The following is a 20,125-nucleotide window of genomic DNA, read 5'->3' as shown; positions in this document are numbered from 1 at the left end:
AGTTGTTATCATCACAACAACTCACCCGTGTGCATCTCATTTAGATACTACCACTCTCGCTGACGGAACATACAAGCTGGTGCCCGAGTCCGAGAGTGAGCAGCGTGAAGCTCAAGTGAATCTAACTGAAGCTACTGAAGACCCGAACCTGATTTCGGAAGAGCTCAGATCCAGTTGCGCCCAGGAAGGCAAGCCCCGGAGCATGTCCTACTATTTTAAATTTATGCAACTTATTATTGTTTCTATCTATTTGTGCATTTAAGTTTACAGGAGTTGACTGGAACATTAGTTGCATAATCCTAGGTACCGATGTTTGAACACTAGTATGTGTAGGTCGCTAGTTGGCTATGCTAATGTTCGGTAGAAGTCGAGTGATTTCCCGTCACTCGCGAGAATTATAGGAGTTGGATGTCTTCTACCTGTTGCAACCATAAGGCCTACGGGCAGGACTGTGGTACTTGGGATGTCCCGTCTGTTTAGTGAAATTTGATAAGGCCGCAGTGTGTGGTAGTGGTAGTTAAGTGTTTGAACGTACTAAACACATGCCGAGAATATGGTAATCGGTAAGCTTAAGTACCTGATTGGACCGGCGAGTGGACTTCTCCCTCACCTTCTTTGAACGTCGTTTCTCATGCGCGCACATGCGGGTGCAGAGTCGTCGTACTCTGTAGTCGAGGATGGTGACCCTGATCCACAACCCGGAAAGAAAGGGGAAATGTTGCACGTGTGACTCTGCGAGTAACCACATGACGTGTGTTTAGGTCTGCCTTGCAAGGTTAACAAATTCGATTCGAATCGTCCGCCTCTCACGGATAATGGGACTGCTTAACTCTTCTGCTACATAGAGTAAGAAGTGGAACTTGATGGTGATGATAATGAATATGTTTGATTGATGAAAGATAAGTTTTGTTCACCATGTATGTTGTTGGATAGATGCTCACTTAGAGTGGTTATTTGAACTAGAACCTGAAAGCTAAAACCTGCAATTAAGGATCCACTCTTTATTGCTTTTCGGCAAAACAAACCCCTCAAGCCAAAAGCCTTGCATGTCTAAATAAAGGGTTAAGTATACCCTCAGTCGGGTAAGCCTTGCTGAGTATTAGAATACTCAGCCTTGCTTGTGGCTATATTATGTTTCAGGTGAAACCTTTGAGGATATGATTGCCAGTTTGACCTGGCCTTGCACTCTTCCGCCTGGTTGGTCCGTGGAGTGGGATGCGTCCCCGACCAATGATGACAAGAACGAGTGATGTCTTGTATCGGGCTTTCTCGAGACATCCATATCGTCATTAGTTCCCGTGTTTACTTTCCGCTAAAATAAAGGACTTTGGTGAACTTCTGTTACGTTGGTTTGAAAAGTACTTTGTTAAATTTGGAACTTGGTTTGTAATTCTGTTTTTATGTTAAACTCTGTGGTGTAATATTTTGTAAGGTGTTGTAATCTCTGGACTCGCCTTCGTGTGAGTTATGCTGCTTTGTTCGATCCAGGTTTTAGTGGTTTGATCGGGATTTTACCCGACAGGACCTCCGATGTGCTCCGTCTGTTGTGCGGGTTAAACCTAATTGCCTTTGTAATGATGGTTAGCGCACTTAAGCCGGTTTATGTCGGGCGGTTCTGCCACAGGCCTCTTCCCAAGCAGGAGGCGGGCCCGGGGCCATACGCATGGTGAGGTGGAGTCCGGACGGCCGGAGTTGGCAGAATAGTGACGGGAGCAGTGCCAAGCCTATCTTGTCCCGCGTCGCAAGTTCCACAGTACTACCACAGCATCCAGGATGGCGGAGCAGTGACCGGAGTTGGCGGACGGGACTCCGGTCACAGCCACTGTGAGGAATGGCGGCCTGACGCCGTCTGTCCTGGGCGATGTGGAGGAGTGGTTGGCCTTTAATGCCTTCGTACGACGGGCGGGTGAGCGGCAGGCCCGTTTGTCCTTTGCGCCGAGGTGTGGCCTCGAGCGAGGCGGAGATGCGCTGCCCGCTCGAGGGGAGATTCGCTACCCTCGAGCGAGGCAGAGATGCGGGGCGCAGTCGAGGGTCTCAACGGGAGCCCTCGAGCGAGGCGGAGATCGCTTCTTTGAGTCCTTTCCTTTCTTCTAGATTGGAAGGAGGCCGTGGGCCTTCGTGGGCCCAGTTGCCTAACATGTGTTTGCGTTTTTTAGGGTGACCTTAGTACCCTGGTTAGGGTGTCCCTAATCGTGGTACCCGACAACCATGGAACCTCCCGAGTTTCCTCCATCTACAAATCGCGCCCCACCTCCTCCTCCATCTGTCGCCGAAGCCATTGCTCCTCCGCCACCTCTTCGTGCGACGACTTATGGACGCACCAGCGCTGCTCCTGCTCCTGCTCGTGGGCACGACGGAGCGGCCATCCTCCAGCGCCGTCCTCCTGCTGCTTATGGAAGCACAGCTGCGGCGACGCCGGTGCCGAGCGAGATGCCTGCAACGACGACGAAGAAGGCCGACGCTGCACAGCCACCGCACGGCCGCGCCCCTGTGCAATCTCCTATAGCGCAGAGTGTGCCGGCAAGTGTCAGAACAGCAGCGAGCCATGGTGCCATGGAGGGCGCCCAGCAGGTGGTCGAGGAATCGCCTACAAGGTTTGTACTCTATATAGTTACTAGTTTTTGTAATTATGTGTAGGTGAATTATTATCGTGAATGAGGAAATCCAATTTATCATTGTAGTATGCATAATTGCAGGATGGTTGTGACTCCTTTTTGGATTCCACAACTTGATATGGTATCCAGTAGCTTTGATGAAGCTTGGAACTTTTGGGTCACATATGGTGGTCGGATGGGTTTTGATGTTCGAAAGTGTTACACGAACACAAGTAACCTTGATGGATTAGTGACATCAAGTAGGTTTGTTTGTTCCAATCAGGGTTCTCGGGCTGAAAATAAAAGGTTTTGTGTTGGCAAGCGTAATCGAGCTAATACAAGAACAGGCTGCAGAGTTCGCATGGGAATTACTTTGGAAAGAGAAAATGGAACCTACAAGGTGCATGATCTATTTGTTGAGCACAACCACATTCTTCAAACTGCACAAACTAGTCATCTGATGCCGTCACAGAGAAACATTTCTAAGCATCAAGCTATTGACATTGAAGTGGCTGATGATTCGGGTATTGCACCTAAAGCAGCCCATGAGTTTCTTGGTCGGTATGTTGGTGGATCAGCTAACCTTGGATATACCCACCGTGATCATAAAAATTATATGCGTACTAAACGCCAAAGAGAGATGTTGTATGGTGAGGCTGGAAGTTTGCTAAAATATTTTCAAGATAAAGTGGTGGAGAATCCCTCATTTCAGTATGCAATACAAATGGATTGTGAAGAACAGATAGCAAATATATTTTGGGCTGATGCAAAGATGATTGTGGACTATGCTCACTTTGGTGATGTCATTACATTCGACACTACCTTTGGAACCAACAAAGAATATATACCATTTGACATGTTTGTAGGTTTCAACCAGTTTAGAGAGACAGTAGTTTTTGGTGCAGCTTTGATGTATGATGAGACATTTGAGTCTTTCAAGTGGATGTTCAATGCTTTTTTGTCAACACATAATCAAAAGCAACCTCAAACAATTTTCACTGACCAAGATATTGCTATGGGAAAGGCAGTGGCTGAGGTCTTCAGTAATGCATGTGAAAGTGATCTAGGCCCCCTAAGTGGGTTTTGGTGGTTAATGACAAAACACATGTGTATTTAATCATGTAATTGAGCATGTGTGCAGGTGGTGAACATGTATAAGTGAATCAAGTGACGATATATGACCCTCAAAAAGGAAATGAAAAAGCGGAGTTCAAGTTTACTCAAGAAATTAGATTTTGAATTTGAAATTTGAGTATAGGAACGCCGTACTATCAAGAGGGACTTGGTTCAAGGGTTTCGATTTAGATCTTGTGCTCAAGAGAACCTATACAAACACTTGTGAGCCACAAAACACCTCAAAAGAGCCATAAACCGAAGTTTTCCCCTGCCTTACCCGGATACTCCGGGTATAGGGCCGGATACTCCGGACCTCATTGCCCGGAGTGTCCGGGTGCTGTTTCCGGGCTGAAAAGTCAGGGTTGCCCGGAGTCTCCGGGCATATACCCGGAGTCTCCGGGTACCCTTTCGCCCAACGGCTATTTTTGGGCTGAAGAGTATATATACCCCCTCCATACCCTTCCAGCCTCTACTCTTGCCATTTTTACAAGCTGAACTCAAACCTAAGCCAAAAAGAGCTCTCTCACTCTCCCTTCTCCATTCTTGAGTGATTCCCTTGAGGGATTTGAGTGAGAAGCAAGCAAGAGCAAGGATTAGTGCTATTGAGCCTCATTTCCATCTCTTGAGCACTTGGTTTTGGTCAAGCCCGTGGATTCAAGTTTGTTACTCTTGGAGCCTTGTGCCCCTAGACGGCTAGGCGTGCTTGTAATTGCTCAACCAAGATTGTGAGCTGCACAAGAAGTTTGTAATCTCCATTCCTCGCCGAGGAATCCATAGTAAGTAACCTTGGGCTTGAGAGGTGATCTCGCCCTTGGAAGAGGAGCATAGGGGTTCTTGAGCACCGTCTCTCGAATCCTTCCTCAACGGAGACGTAGCACCTTCGGGTGTGAACTTCGAGAAACAAATCCTTATCTCCTTTGTGTTAGTTTACTTGATTTCTTTGCTATATGCTTGTGAGACTTCATTTCTAGGGTTTGAGCTCGATCTATTCTCTCACAAGTTTCTAGTAAGTTTTGTTTGTTGGATATCAACCTTAAGGAACCACTGGTACTCTTACTTTAACTCGATCTACTTTTCATACACAGATTCTTGCAGTTTTCTTTCAGGTCATTCATACCCGGAGACTCCGGATATATCTCCGGATACTCCGGATCACAAAACCCGGAGTATCCGGGCCTATACCCGGAGTATCCGGTCTAGTCTATGTCTCACATTTTTGTTAAGTGTTTTAAATTGCAGATTGCCTATTCACCCCCCCTCTAGGCATCTTAAGATCCTTTCAGCATGTCATTGTTTGTGTACATGGCATATATCACAAAATGCAGTTAAACACTTGAATTCTCAAGATGAAGAGTCTGAGGACGAGGAAGAATCAAGCATCCTGTTAGATTTCAGCTCCTGCATGTATCAGTATGAACAAAAGGAAGATTTTGAAGAAACATTTAATGCTATGAGACTAAAAGTTAGTAAATCAACTTGGCTAGACAGCATTTACAGTTAGTAAATCAGCTTGCCTGAACAATATCGTTGGTCTAAAGAAGAAAGAAAAGCAAAAAGGTGGATCAAAACGAAAGAAGACTTGAATTGACAAACTTACTAAGAAAAGGAAGAAAAAATCAAACAAGAAAAAAAGAGCAAGCATGTGCAACATGAAGAATGTGGAAGTCATATACCTCAATTGCAAGCATATGAATCAATTCATAGTTTTAATGAAGTTTTAATGGTATGCTGGCAGACTGTGTAAACTTTTCTGTACTTCTCTGTTTATATAAGAATAGCATTTCAATATTTGATTTGACCATGCTATTTTCTTCTTTATGTTTCTATCTCTCTGTATCCCTCTCTTTTCAGAGTTCAAATGTTGTTCAAGATGTTAGCAATCCTCACTTCTTGGAAGAGATAGATGGATGGCAGTTTTAGAAAAGCTTCAGTGTAAGTATAGGTCAATTATGCAGGTCAAATGGTCTTGAAAAATCATCATCTATAATTGTTTTTTTTGCAGGCCGTGTACTTGAGCCTGGGCTGCTATGGTTGATGCAAGTCTTTTGTATATGAATTAGGCAAAGTGAACCTTATTATATTCCTAGACTACCATATGCTCTTTTGGGTTAAGCAAATGGTATTGCCTCTTTTGTGAATGCAAGTCTGCTACTGGTGAAGCAAGCTTTTGTATATCAATAGCAATAGAGAACCTTAGTACATGTAAAAGGATCTCAGCTTAACATATGCTCTTTTGGTGATATAAATTTAAAGGGCATTAAATTCTCAATTTTCAATAAAATACAGATAATATTATTGTATTTAATTTCATTGTAACATTTATATCTTCTATGTTCCTTGTTGTTTTTTTTTCTAAGTACCGGTGGCTAATAGTACAAGTTGGGGATGAAACCTGGTAGAAAAGAAAAGGTCCAATCTTAACCATTGTTGGCCTCTTCGATGGTTCAGATGGAGGGACTGCATACATGTAAAAAGATCTCAGCTTAACATATGCTCTTTTGGTGATATAAATTTAAAGGGCATTAAATTCTTAATTTTCAGTAAAATACAGATAATATTATTGTATTTAATTTCATTGTAACATTTATATCTTCTATGTTCCTTGTTGTATTTTTTTTCTAAGTACCGGTGGCTAACAGTACAAGTTGGGGATGAAACCTGGTAGAAAAGAAAAGGGAAATTTGTATCTAGGACACTCTGAAAGATTGGTTTTGTATGAAGCACATCGTGAAAGCTAAATTTGTCTCCAACACATCGTAAAATTGTAATTTTGTCTCCAACACACCATGCTGAGTATAATAATCAATTTTAGCTTAGAGATGGTGTAAAAAGACCATTTTGCCCTTGGGCCCACTTGTCATCTTCTTTCCCTTCTCTTTCTTCCTTCTCCCGCTATTCCCTCCCTTCCGCAGACGGCGCGCTCGCCACGGGACCACGCCGCGCGCGGGGCAGACGGTGGGGCATGGCGAGCCCTATCCCTTTCCTCTCACAACGAGCAGGGCGCGGCACCATGGGACCACTCCGGCGGAGGCGCGACGGCCACTACGGCGGGGCAGTGGGCCTCGGGCGGCGCAGGTTGGGGCTGCGCGCGCTCGACCCCTCCCCCCTCTCCGGTGTCCATGGAGGAGCTCGGAGGTGGCATCCCATGGAGGAGCTGAGGTGGAGGAGCGCGCGCCACGGGTAGCCCGCGCGGAGGAACGCGGCGAGGACGGAGGAGTGCGTGACGACATTGCGGCGGGGCAGGTCGTCGGACCCGAGGAGGAGGCGCGCGGCAGCAGGGAGGTCGCCGGACCCGAGGAGGCCGGAGCCCATGGAGGAGCTGGGGTCCCGTCCCCGGCGCCCATCGAGCGCACGTCGCGGGTAGCCCCCGGCACCCATGGAGCACGCGCTGCGGCCGCCTGGATCCGCCTCATCGACGGGGAAGTAGGAGACAACCGGCCACCAGCCGCCGCGCTGCGCGCCGTCGCAGCCTCCATCCCGCAATGGCCTCCACGCGCCGCTAGGGCCCGAGCTCGAGGCCCGCCATGGCTGCCGCTGCCATGGCCTCTGAGCTCGAGCAAGGGACGGAGGTCGAGGAGGAGCCAGGACACGCGACCGCCGCGCCGGATTTCGAGCAGCTGGGGAGGAGGGGCCCGGCCGGAGGAGGAGCAGATCCGGCCGCCGAGATCCGCCCGTGCGCCTGGCGATGGAAGCCCGCCGCCATGCTCCTCCGCCGCGCGCGCCCGCCGCCGTGCTCCTCCGCCGCTGTGCGCCCGCCGCCTTGCCGCGCGCGCAGCCGTCTCGCGAGCCCACTGCCCCACCGCGCCCGCTGTCGTGCTCCGCGCGCGCCACCGCCCCGGTGGTGGCCGGAGCTCAGGCAGCAGCAGCTTAGTGGGGAAGAAAAAGAGAGGACAGCAGAGGCAAAAGAGAGGGAGAGGAAGATGACAGGTGGGGTCAAGGGCAAATAAGACTTTTTACCTCTTCTCCCAGCCGAAAATGATTAGTTTATTTGCAGTGGTGTGTTGCGGACCAAAGAACTCTTTTGCAATGTGCTGCAGACAAATTTAACTTTGATGATGTGTTGCATACAAAACCCTACTTTTGCAATGTCCCATGGACAAATTTCCCAAAAGAAAAGGTCCAATCTTAACCATTGTTGGCCTCTTCGATGGTTCAGATGGAGGGAATGTATAACTTACAGTAGCAGTAGTAACTGCACAGGATCCAGGTCCGTACCAGTACCGACTTAAAATGAGGGGAGATTGAGGAGACGAGGCGATTTTTGAAACATAAATTATTTTTTCAAAGCCCACGGAAGAGGGCGGGGGGGGGGGGATCTATTTATCGCATATGCGATTTCCTATCGATCCATCGTAGAAGAGGGCGTCGTGGCTCCTGTTCATCTTCTCCGTTGAGGTAAACGGCGGCCGGAGCTTGGGGAGGGGGTGGGGGTGGTCGGGGAGGGGAGGGGTGGTAGGTGGGGGGAGCGGCCGCCGGCGAGGTCGCCGGCGGCCTGGGTGGTGGAGGGAGGCGGCGAAGCTTTAGGGTTCCGGGTTACCTGGGTTCGGGGAGCTCCATGGCCGCCGGCGATAGAAGAGGAGGGGCCCCGGGCGGCGGAGGACGGGCGGCGGCGACGGTTCGGCCGGCGGAGGGCGAGGCGGCGCGGGAGCGCCGCCGGCCGGCCGGGGTAGGACCCCCGGTGGGCGGCGGGTGGCGGCGGGGGCGAGAAGAAGCCGGCGGCGTGGTGGCGACGAGCTTGGTTAGGGTTGGCGGCGGTGGAGGGCGGCAGCGGAGGCGCCGGGGGCGGCGCCGGAGCTTGGGGAGGCGGCGGATGGCGGGGGAGCGGCGTGAGAAATCTTCTGCGATGCGTTTGTCCCCCCTCGCATATGCGGGGAATAGACTCCCCGGGGGGAGGGAGGGAGGTGAGAGTATTAAGGTGTGACGTGTGACTGAAGCATATATTGTTTATTTAAGTTCAGGATATGTGTATTTGTCTAGTATAGTCATTACGTATTAGTTATCATGCACAATTAAGGTATTACTGTATGATATTTTCTCTATTTTTATTTACATATCGTATTAGATTTGTTATACGTTAAATTTGACAAACTTTGACCACATTTATAGAAAAAAATATTCTTTATTAGCACATATTTACTTAGCATATTATGATCGAATTATGAACTAATTAAGTTTGCTATATTCGTTTTGTGAATTGGCCTCAATTTATATAATTAGTTTATATTATTTTATATTTAATATTAATAATTGATATCCGAATACCGGATATGATGAGACTAAAGTTTTAATCCAAACAGCCCCGCATCACACAGTAGATTGCGCCACCTACCAATCTGCTCCTATCTCCGATAGTTCCTCCAGCGCTAGGTCTGCTGCTGAAACTCCAAGCATGCTTCGTTGTTCCGCTTACTTGTATGAGCATTCATTGATTTACGCTACTAGAAAACATGCTATCAGACCCTCTAAAAAATATTGTTTGTAAGAAGACGGGTACTAATTCTAGCTTTAGTATCAAGTTTTCTTACTACTGGTATTTTAGAGCGAATGGAAAAGTCCACGGGCCTTATTGGTTGGTGATCTACATATTAGTACAGTTTGGTGTTACCACCGATACTAATACCTCCACCTACATTAGTACAAATAGATAACACCACTCGGTATTAATGTATAGTCTAGTACCGATTGATGTTACCATCTAGTACTAAACTGTCCTCCACGAGTTGCTTTAAAAATAAAGCATTTCTCTTCTCATCACAAGTGTTACTTGTATAGGTGAGATAGTAAGGTGCTTCCGCGCCATAAGAGATAAGAGATCATAAGTTTGAATTCGCGCACCGGATGCACACGTATTTTGCGTGACTTTTGACTCTTTTATCTTTTGAGTTCGTACGCTTTCGTATAGGGTGGAAACACCACATGCTACCAAAAGATTCTCTTCATATTGGATTATTTACCCGGTGACCAAGATAAACTTTTAGTCTCAACTTTATACCGGGTTATTTATCCAGTGACGAAGATAGACTTTTAATCTCGACTGCACTGATAGCCCATTCCACCCATCAATGGCTTTTTCTCTACTTACCGAGGTTCGCAGACACTCATGCTGACTGCCTGTTGGACCGAGCGCAGACTTTTCAGTGAATTTCTGATGCAATATCCGATGAGGCTGCCCCCCAACCCCCACCAACACACCGAGACAATTCCGATGAACCACAATCCTCGTGTTGGCGAACCAATCTTTTGCTCATGCTAACCTTAGGGTTATTTCAACATTGTTTTTTATATGCCATTATTTTATTTTAGTTAGATGTATCTTCCGGCATGCTTAACAAACACTTCTTGTGGGACAGATTTTAAAGGCTAAAACAGTCCTTTTGCAATGGAGGGAGTAACTTTGATCAAAGTTTTTTTTAAAAAAAATGCACCAACACCTATACTAACAACTACTAGTTTTTAGTAAATCCATCATAAAGTATGTCACCGGTAGTGCATTTATTTAGAGTTGTAGGTCTTAATATACTTTTCTACAAACTTAAACTTCAAAAATATTTAACTAGGGACAAAACTAAAACATCCTGTAGTTTGGAATGCATGCAGTAGTTAGGACCTCTTCTGATCTTTTCGAGTTTGTGACAAAATTAGATGGTACGCTCAATATGCTATTCCTGTATTTCAACTTCTTGGAAACCGAAGCTCTGCCATTCAGCCTGTATTATTTCCCACACACCAACCCACCAGTTGTGAGCTCACAGTTGCAGAAGAGTGCGCGATTCGTATTCGTATTATTAACTGGAACGGGGAACGTTAAACGAGAAAGGGAGCAATCATTTGTAGCTACAAACCTTTCAGTTTCGATTGGTACCTACCTAGGGCTGACGAATGTAGTCACTACTTTTAACAACTACAAGACCTAGCTGCGGTAACTGATACATGGTGAAGGTGAATTTATTGAATGAACCGAGTACAAAAGAAGGATGCACCTAGTGGTGTAATACATCTCGAAATCCTTAACTGTTGCTGAACAAATTCGAAAAAGGAGCACCTATACTTGCGAGTTTTGGTTTTCGGAACTTACAACATCATTGTTCTATCTCGATAAACAGGCTCGCCTGTGGATGCAAGCCTGCTTGTTCCAGCGTCAGGGAGTGCTTCTCTGGACCGTATGTGACCCGTGGGAAATTCGAAACTAGGCTGTACTTCTCTGCTTCCAAGCAATCCAAAGAATCAACGTAGTCATAGAGCGAAGTGATGGGGGCAGAGCTGTGGAATCTCCTCTCTTTGCGTTCTCCAGTCGGAAATCTTATGAGAACCTGCACATAATCAGAATGCAACCTGTCAGTTTCACAGGAATTCGCATACATGAATACACCATTACCGCTAGGAATACTAACTCCATTCAGAAAAGAAGGGTGGGAGTAGGCAAATGTCATTTCAAAATAGGAAAAATGCTTCAAGAACAGAATGACATCAAGGTGAGCATATTATCCTAGAGTACGAATTGAAAAAAGGTCGTCAAAAGAGACAACTAAAGAATGCTAAACATACCCGAGTAACACCAGGCCCTTTATCAGGTTCGGCTCCAAGAGCCATGGCTTTCTCTTGCCTTCTCCTTGCAAGAGCAGCTTCCTTTTCAGCTGCTTCTTGGGCAGCCCTCGCTAGAGCTTCCTCTTCCTCTTTACGTTTTCTCTCAGCTTCTGCCGCCTCTCTTTCACGTCTTTCCAGTTCCTCTAGCCTTTCCCGTTCCCTGGCCTGGTAATTTGCAATAAAGAAGTGTTATAAGCACTAACAGGCGAAAATCGAATACTAGCAGAAAATCCGGATCATGTTTCTATCCTCTGCGTAAGTTTGCACCATAATTGATGTGTCATAGATTCATAGGATAGTATACAGTGGACAAATAAGACTTGAAGGTACAATTTCCTTCACTAGACAAAAAATGAAATGTTCTCACATATAAATAAGACAATCCATATAACCACCCTCCACCCCACATTGTTGACCAACCCCACCATGCATTCCTTCAAAATATATAGGACGTACTTTTCTACTATCAAATATCAGTAATGTAATGTGCACAATTCCTGTATAGCTTAGGATACCTGGTCAGCTTCAAGTGCAGCTCTGTAGGCAGCATCTTGCTCTTCACGTAAACGCTGGTTATTTAGTCTCTCTTCAGCTTCGATCCTGGCAGCAACGAGTGATGTAGCACACTCTTCAACTACCCGTTGAAGAATTGTTATCATCTCTTCAGGTGATTTAGGCCCTTCAACCTTTGGAAGATGAGTGTAACATACATAAGCAATACTGATCAACTCTAAATGGTAAGAGAACAAACAATTTTGACAGTTTTACTACCCCAATACAGATCAACTTGATGTGGTATAACAAATATATTCAGCAGTTTTACGAGCCAAATATATACCATACAGCCACACAAACATTACTAAACAATAGCAAGACCTCAAGCCTGAAAGCTTTGCGTCCATCAATCATTAGACTATTAGTGCTCACTAATGCAAGGAGATCAATCTTTTGAAAAAATGATGTCAGATTTATAATCTTCTCAAGCTTCAGAGGCATTAGCATTAGTACTTTGTAAATGCAGGAAAGGGGAACATAAGAATCTGAAATAAAATTTTGTCGTAAAACTAGATATTTAGGCAGCACTGATTAAAGTCACACCAATGCTAACCAGATGTAGCATCTGCCATTAAGGCTTTTTCAGTTTGGAGGGGATTGAAGAGGATTGGGAGGGATTATAATGATGAAGCAACAATGCATAATCAGAAATCAGGTCCAAAAACTACAGGACATGCATTAATGTGCGAATAACGAAACTAATGGACTTATTTACCAGCAGTGTGCAGTCTATTCAGCAGTTAGCTGCTTGGACCATGTGAATAACATGAACCAGATTGATTTTTTCATATATCAATTCAGACATCTAGAGAACATATATCACACACTAATTGCAATCAGATGCAAACTCATATAGTCAGTACCACATTAGTAATACAACAACAACAACAACAACAACATAGCCTTTTTTTCCCAAACAAGTTGGGGTAGACTAGAGATGAAACCCGAAAGAAATAAGTTCAAGGTTCAGGCACATTGATAGCTAGTCTCCAAGCGCTCCTATCCAAAGCTATCTCTTTAGAGATATTTCAATCCTTAATGTCTCTCTTGACCGACTCATCCCACGTCAGTTTAGGTCTACCTCTACCCCTCTTTACATTATCGACCCGCTCAAGAACTCCATTAGAGTGGCTATTTTTTATGCTGGTTTGCCAAAACCTAACGCAACCCTCCTCCTTTACCCGGGCTTGGGACCGGCTATGCTAAGACGACTCAGGAGAGTACCACATTAGTAGTGCTTTGCTCAAATTCTTACAGTATAAAATATCACCAGATCAGCTTCTGTATCATGACTCTTGAGCAGTTGCAGCAAAAATACATAAGATTATCACACAAAATTCCAACTGAGTGAAGTTAGAGAAGCATCATGTAAGTGGCATCCAGTGATCTGCAATAAGGCCTTCTGCAAATTGGTGGGTGGACAATGGGAATCAGCAGCTAGGCTAATGTTTCCCTTGTTTGGTTGGTGGATATAGATTGAAGGGTTTCAGGATTTGGAATTGATGGATGTGCGAATCCCACCAATTTTACTCCGCAGAGATTATTCCAAGGAATTTGAAATCAGGAACAAAAACAAGGGAGTGAAAACCTGGTGATGACAAATAAAGAAAACTATATTCCCTTGTCCAATATAGACTATCAACTCCAGTTTCAAATACCATTCCGCAGCATGAACACAGCCAAAAATGTTATACACAGATCACTTGACATGCATGCATACCTAACTAAAGGTACGGAATACAAAGTGTTCCCTTACAGAGGCAACATTACAGTTGTTACAGCTGCTATCTCAAATAGGAATATAACATCTAGCTCAAGAAACTAAACTGCAAACACTCCAAATCCATAATTCAGTTATGGCAACATAAACACTTTCAAAACAATCTAACTACACTATCTAGCAGGAGGCAGCAAGCAAGCAACATTATCCTTTCTTACTACAAACAGCCTCAAGTCCAAAAGCACAGTGATACTCTAATTCAGAAACTAAGCGATCTAAAGTCTACAACACGCATATTCAAGACATTAATATCTAGCAACAATGGTAAGCACTGCCGATCTAAGTCCACTGGATCTAATGGTTTCACACGCATACATTCATTATCGTTGATGTTCTATTGATTAGAACAAAAAAAAAATCCAAAATCCACTTAGCACAGTAGCTAAATCCAAACTAGATGAAAGTTTGAACTTATTTAGAGCACAAATAGGAGTCAATTTCAACACCATACCTGCTGCAATAGCATGATTCTTTGGTTCGTAGAAGCCATGACCACAGCGCAAAAGGGGAACCTCGACGCGTTCAGGCTGTTACTCATCTTGAACCCTTCGGTCCTTCTGATGCTACCGCCCCACGCAACGAAGTTCTCATCTATGAAGGCCGCGACGGGTTCGGCGCAGAGGCAGCCCCCACAGAAGGCAGGGGTATCCGGGTGATCAGGAGAGTGGAGATAAACGAATAGGAGCTTGAACTCCCGCTGCGCTCGCTGCAGCGCGTCGGCGAACCCCTCGGCCACGAAGCGCGGGCCGCGGCCGGCGCCGAACTCGCGCTCGAACTCCGCGACGAATTCAGCCGCCTCAGCGGCGGACGGCGGCAGCTCGAGCAGGCGGTCGCCGCCGGCCTGCCCCGCGAGGCCGAGGAGGGAGAGGGAGCGGGACAGCACGCCCCCAGCGACCCAGGCGCCGAAGCGGAAGGTGCCGGCGACGAGGCCGAGCCCTCCAGAGACCACGTAGAAGGGGAGCGTCACCAGCTTCCACGCGATCCCCGGCTGCTGCTGCTGCTGTTGCTGGGGCGCCGGCGGCATCGGCATCGGCGGCGGGGGAGCGACGAACTCCGCATCTGCCAGCGGGGCGGACGGGCCCTGCTCGCGCGAGGACGTGGAGGCGGAGGCGGAGGGCGAGGAGGGGTTGGCGGTGATGGAGGACACGGCGACCTGTAGGTCCCAGTTGTGCGCGGCGAGGATCTCCGTGCAGAGGTCCGGGTCGGAGATGCCGGTGACGGCCTGGAAGTAGCTGACCTTGTCGTCGACGGTCTCGGCCATGGCCGCCGGCGGCGAGGGCGGGGCGGGGCTAGGGTTTGGGGATTGGGGACGGCGGTGGCGGTGGTGGTTAGGAAGTAGGGAGAGGCGAGAAGACGCGAGAGATGCAGTTGCGGGAGCCGGGACCGGGAGGGAGACGGGTCAGTGCTGACGTCTGCTCTCCTCTTCCCCTCGGGCCGCCCCGCCGCGAGACGGAAACAGCGTGCCGCCACTGGGGAATCTTTTTACTGCAACTGCGCGAACACGCGTCCGTTTTTCCTCCCCTTTTCGACCCGAGAACGATGATGAAATTTCAGAGATACTACTATATAAAAGCCGATTTGTTCATAAATATACTCCGTTTTGGAGGAAATCTATTTCGTAACGAAACACGATAGTATGGTTCTACTCCATTTGCTTCGATTTTGCGACACGTCCTGCCGACAGCTGGCCGATTGCCACTGTCCGAAGCTTGTCACGAGTCACGACCTGCCGCGTACCTGCCGTCTGCGATCCTGGCTCCTAGTCTACTCTGTTCCATAAAGCTGAAAATCTAGCCCTGCAAATAAACGACGGGGTAATTGCCACAATTCCCATTGGTTTCACACTCTCTGTTCTTGCTGGCGGCGGCTTGTTTGTTGTGAAAAAAAATTATTGCTGATTGGTTGGTAATTGATGCTGATGTGAGAGAAAATATTATTAGTTGGCTGAAAAAGTAGCTAGCAGAACACAGTGTGAAAATGACGGACGAGACATGCAGTGTTTCGAAGTCCTGTGAACTTCAGGACTGCAGCATCTCCAACGCTGGGATTAAGCTCAGCCCGCATCTTTACACAAGAACAAGCATCATAACGAACAAAAGCAAACTTGATGCATCGGTTAGGATCACTTTAAACAGGATTTCAGATATGTATACAAATTTCTTCAACAAAATTAGAGTGTATGCACAAACCACTGCATTACAAGGTGAACTCGTTGGATGGATTCAGCCTGCGAGATAGGAAGGGTACACAGAGTTGCAATCTAGCAGTAAATCCACACGCCTACAGCTCCTCGATAAGAACCTTGGATTGCTGCTTGCTCTTTATATCCGTCTTCCGATTCCCAGTGTCCAACTCCTCGAGAGATGCTTTTTGTACTTCGACAATGCGAGCTAAAGGCGGCCAAGCCTCTTCCGGCTGCTCATGGACCCAACAAGTCATGAAGAATAGCTTCCTAGCTGCACCACGAAGCTTCGAAGAGCTCTGCGCGCTCTCCGTCTTGCCCACTTTCTCCACCTTGAGCATGCTCTTACCAGCTTCAATGAGTCGATGGAAGTCACTTAGCGCGCAGACAAGCACGTTGTGTCCCAAGGACAGAATGGAGATGATATCATCCAGAAGCCCGATAGCAAACCTGAAACCACCTGTGTGCCTGTAAGCAGGTGAGCATGTCTCCTCTATGCAAGCCGTCAGTGCTTCAGGTACTGTCTCAGGCTTAGCATCCTCCCCCATGACTTTAGACATAGATAGGGCAACAGTGGAAGCACCCAAAGGATCAGAGTGCCAATCACCGTTGTAGAGCCGAAGCGTGAAGCAGTAACTGTACAGAATGTCAACCAAGTGAACGGCAAGCAGAGGCGATGGCTCCGCCCTTGTTAGCTGTTTCAGCGCTGGGAGAGGAGATTCTGGCCCTTCTGGGATTTCATTGATGGTGACTGGCTCTTGGTCAGTCATTGGACCTGATGTGGCAGTGTCTTCTTCCCTCACTTGTCTGATAAGCTGGCTTCCATCAGGACTAAGGGTTATCAATCTAGCAGATGGCTTTTTCCACCATGGTGTCCATGGCTCAATCATCTTGCTGAGTTCACCTGAGGCCAGAGCTCGTCGAAATCGTTTGACTTCATCATCAGAGAGGTCTTCGATCTTTATTTCTTCCCCTGTATGGTAGAAAGAAAGGAGAAATATGTGCCCAATAAGAGACCCATACAAAAACCTGGCGTACATTGCAATATTTAATGCTTCTAACACACATTGCAGCCTGAAATGATAAGGGCATAGGTATCACCAAATATGTGGATGGAAAAATGAGTAAAATGAACATAACATGGATACTGCTATACTGCATTCTAGAAACATAAATCATGAAACCAATGGACAGAAGGAAATATCAGAACAAATAACTTAAGTTACCACCAAACACCATTATTCGAACCTAATTAATTATCAAGGAAAATTCAGCAGGTTAATGTTGAATTTGCAGCTAAAATGCACATCAAGAATTACAATGACTAAGAAGAAGGTAAGATTGTTTAAAGAACACCGGCACTTTCATAAATACTAAAGAACCTACTATACTACTGGGAGAGCCTACTGTGTTTTCACATTTAGAACAGCACGAAAAGTATTAAACATAACATACCAGACATGACTTTTTGAATAAGCTCCTCCGATAACATTGACTCTGCAGGACACAAAAGTTTAACATGGCAAAATAAATCTCACTGGTTTAAGATAGCAATATGCACGACCAACAATGTACAAGATGACAAATAATCTATCCATAGTTACTAACAGGAAATAAATTCAGAACAGACAAGTCATCATAACTTAATAACAAGCTATAACCAGGTAAACTGATGTACAAAACCATGATTGCAGCATACTGTGCATGGAGAAATTCTAAGTTTTAGTATCCTCCTTAGCAGTGATAGTAATAGAAAAGGCTGCAATTATGCGAACCTCTAGTATTTCTATATAGAAGAAGAAGATATAACAACGGCATACACAGAGGCACAAAGAAAAAGGCTACAATTATGTGAACCCCTAGTATTTTATTTTTATATAAAAAAGAAGACAGAACAACAGCATACGCACATAGCACACAAAACATACCATCTTCACCATCCGAGTCCATCTCTTCTTCCAAGTGGAGCCGCTTAAGGATATCTATCATCTTTTTCTTTGATTCATCTTCAGGTTGCATCTGCTTAAGCTCATCCATAACATTCTCACGCATGAAGGATTCAGTGCATTGAAGGCTATGCCCCTATGAGACAAGAATTACAAAAATTATTTGAAGTGATATCAAGAAAAGAAGGCCCTGCAGTGCAAAATTAGTTCCAATCACTGCAAACACCAATATTCCTTCTCATCTGTGAGCATTGAAAAGAAGGCACACAAACTTGACAGCTTCAATGAACAAAAAGCATGTCTCTGTTTCTCACTCTCTTGGTTTCGAACAGTACATTAGAACCCAGCACAAGCAGTTGCATAAATTGGAAGCTTGTTTTGCATGAACAAACAAATATTTTCTTTCAAAAACTGATTGGAAATCTAAAACGGACATATTGATCAGTCAGGCCGGCAATTAGACCTCCGATGAGCTTTTACAACTTATTGTCACTTGAGATGTTAGCTGATCCAAAGATTGTGCTCTAATGCACCAAAATAACCCAACTGTTGAATACGAGGAGAGATTCACTAAGGGGACACAGAAATTGGAAACTATAATATATAAACTTTTTTTAACACTTTTGGATTGGTCTTTTAGTCCATCAATCTAGTAAATTCGTATTGTTAAATTCCAGCACAGCAAAGCAGCGTTTCAGCTTCTAGCCTTCTACAATGACTTTCATTAAACACTGGAATCGGGATTCGTTGTGGCCATTGGTTTAGTAGAGCACCAAATAGATACGGCAAAGCTAATAATTCCCCTGCAGGTAGCGTGAATCACAAGAAATTGTAGTGTGTGTCATTGACAATTCTCTGTCAGAGCCTGTCTTGTCTAGAAGCTTTCAAAATCACTGTGGCAATTCGACGAACACCTTATGGGCGTCGGCAGAAGGCAACCCGGGTATGCAAGCATCCTGAAAGAGAAATCAGAACGCTATTCTACAATCCCTGAGACGCGAGGACGCGAACCAGATCAGACGAGAACCGAGTGGAGGCCGCACCTTGTAGCACGGGAGCGAGCAGTACCGGGAGTTGCAGCGGGGGCAGGTGTACTGCGCGAACTGCTTCTGGCACCTGCAAGCGAGCGACACACAGAGGCACGCGTTAGCACTCTCGCAGGCAGTTGCCACCGGCCGCCGTGGACCCCGACGCTTCGCGGCAGCAGGAAAGGAGGAGCCCGTATGGGGGGGGGGGGGGGGGGAGGCGGGGCTCACACGCGGCAGATGACCCTGGTAGCGGCGAAGGAGGCGGCGGACGGCGAAGACGAGGACCCGGTGGCCGCGGTGTCGGAGACCACGACGTCCCTCTCCATCGCCGCGCGCGCGCGGTGCCTCTGCTCTTGCACTTATCACTCGATCTCTCTCAAAGGCGGGGCTCGCTTTGCTTTGCTTCTCCCCGGCGTGCCGGGGGAGGGGGGAGCTTTCTCGATTGCTTGGCGGTGAAGAAGAAGGGGCACGTGTGCTGGGCCTATTTGGAGATGGCCGAACAGTATACAAAGTTTTTAGGCTTTGGGCTGATCCCCAAGCATGCAGGTGAAATTTTTTTGAAACGGCCCACACTGTTGTTGTGGACCATGCGAAATAGCCTGGCCCGACTGACCCGTCGTTGGTTTCTAAAAAAAACTAAAATATTAGGAGACGCGTGTGATTAGAAGTCAAACTATTATTTTATTTTTTTGCGAAATACCGTATAGACGCAGACGCTCACAAACATACACACACTCACTCCTATGAATACACGCATAAAACTCTACCCCTATGAGCACCTCCGAGAGACTGAGCCTGTCGAATACCTCTGAAAGAGTAGCGCTAGTTAAATTCTGAAAAAAATCCAAAAAAATGCGAGCACCAGTGCTAAGTCAAGGACTCGAACTCTGGTGGATAGGTTCCACCACAAGGAACCTTACCGGTTGAGCTACACTCAGTTCGCAAGTCAAACTATTAGGGTCCATTTGGATATAGATATTGGAGGGCTTGGCATTGAATTGGTTCCAATACCAAATCAGACCAATATTGGAAATGGGATGCAATACCAAATCAGCTGTTTGGATACATATAAAATTGCTACGGTAAACTTATGAACGTCTCGTCTCTCCACGCTCAACTCCACGGCTCCACCCCAGCCATAGCTCAACTGAGAGAGAGAAAGGACGGGAGGGGTCGGGCTTCGCCGGCCGCCGCTGCTCCAAGACGGGTTGCACCGCGGGGCTCGCCGGGGAGGGAGGCAGAAGGGAGGGGCGCCCGCGCGGCTCGCCACGGAGGGAGGCAGGGGAGGGGCGCCTGGCGGAGGGGCGGCACAGGGAGAGGCACCGCGCAGCTCGCCGCGG

General features: G+C 46.7%; 3 protein-coding genes across 5 annotated transcripts; 1 reads left to right on the top strand and 2 right to left on the bottom strand.

The window, feature by feature from the left end:
• Positions 1-2,208: 2,208 nt before the first annotated feature.
• LOC120648068 (protein FAR1-RELATED SEQUENCE 5-like) lies at positions 2,209-5,630 on the top strand. Its single transcript, XM_039924837.1, has 4 exons — positions 2,209-2,594; positions 2,697-3,637; positions 5,036-5,172; positions 5,562-5,630. Exons 1-4 carry the CDS (start codon positions 2,209-2,211, stop codon positions 5,628-5,630), a joined length of 1,533 nt encoding a protein of 510 aa, XP_039780771.1.
• Positions 5,631-10,514: 4,884 nt separating this feature from the next.
• LOC120651926 (plant UBX domain-containing protein 10-like) lies at positions 10,515-15,065 on the bottom strand. The gene is made up of 4 exons (XM_039929565.1): positions 14,081-15,065; positions 11,810-11,980; positions 11,256-11,459; positions 10,515-11,020 (listed from the first exon to the last, which is right to left on the bottom strand). The coding sequence occupies exons 1-4, from the start codon at positions 14,888-14,890 to the stop codon at positions 10,790-10,792; spliced, it is 1,416 nt and encodes a 471-aa protein (XP_039785499.1). The 5' UTR covers positions 14,891-15,065; the 3' UTR covers positions 10,515-10,789.
• Positions 15,066-15,715: 650 nt separating this feature from the next.
• Positions 15,716-19,272, bottom strand: LOC120651924 (zinc finger HIT domain-containing protein 2-like). 3 transcript variants are annotated; one of them, XM_039929562.1, is made up of 5 exons: positions 19,014-19,272; positions 18,801-18,873; positions 17,740-17,893; positions 17,267-17,308; positions 15,716-16,784 (listed from the first exon to the last, which is right to left on the bottom strand). In XM_039929562.1, exons 1-5 carry the CDS (start codon positions 19,109-19,111, stop codon positions 15,910-15,912), a joined length of 1,242 nt encoding a protein of 413 aa, XP_039785496.1. In that variant the 5' UTR covers positions 19,112-19,272; the 3' UTR covers positions 15,716-15,909. The 3 variants fall into 3 exon arrangements, with proteins under 3 accessions (XP_039785496.1, XP_039785497.1, XP_039785498.1); XM_039929563.1 differs by lacking the exon at positions 17,267-17,308 and having other exon boundaries at positions 19,014-19,262; XM_039929564.1 differs by lacking the exon at positions 19,014-19,272 and having other exon boundaries at positions 17,740-18,713; positions 18,801-18,820.
• Positions 19,273-20,125: the final 853 nt, after the last annotated feature.

Source organism: Panicum virgatum, chromosome 9K (genome assembly GCF_016808335.1).
Source record: "Panicum virgatum strain AP13 chromosome 9K, P.virgatum_v5, whole genome shotgun sequence".
Classification (NCBI taxonomy): Eukaryota; Viridiplantae; Streptophyta; class Magnoliopsida; order Poales; family Poaceae; genus Panicum; species Panicum virgatum.
This window is presented reverse-complemented; position numbering and strand designations above follow the sequence as displayed.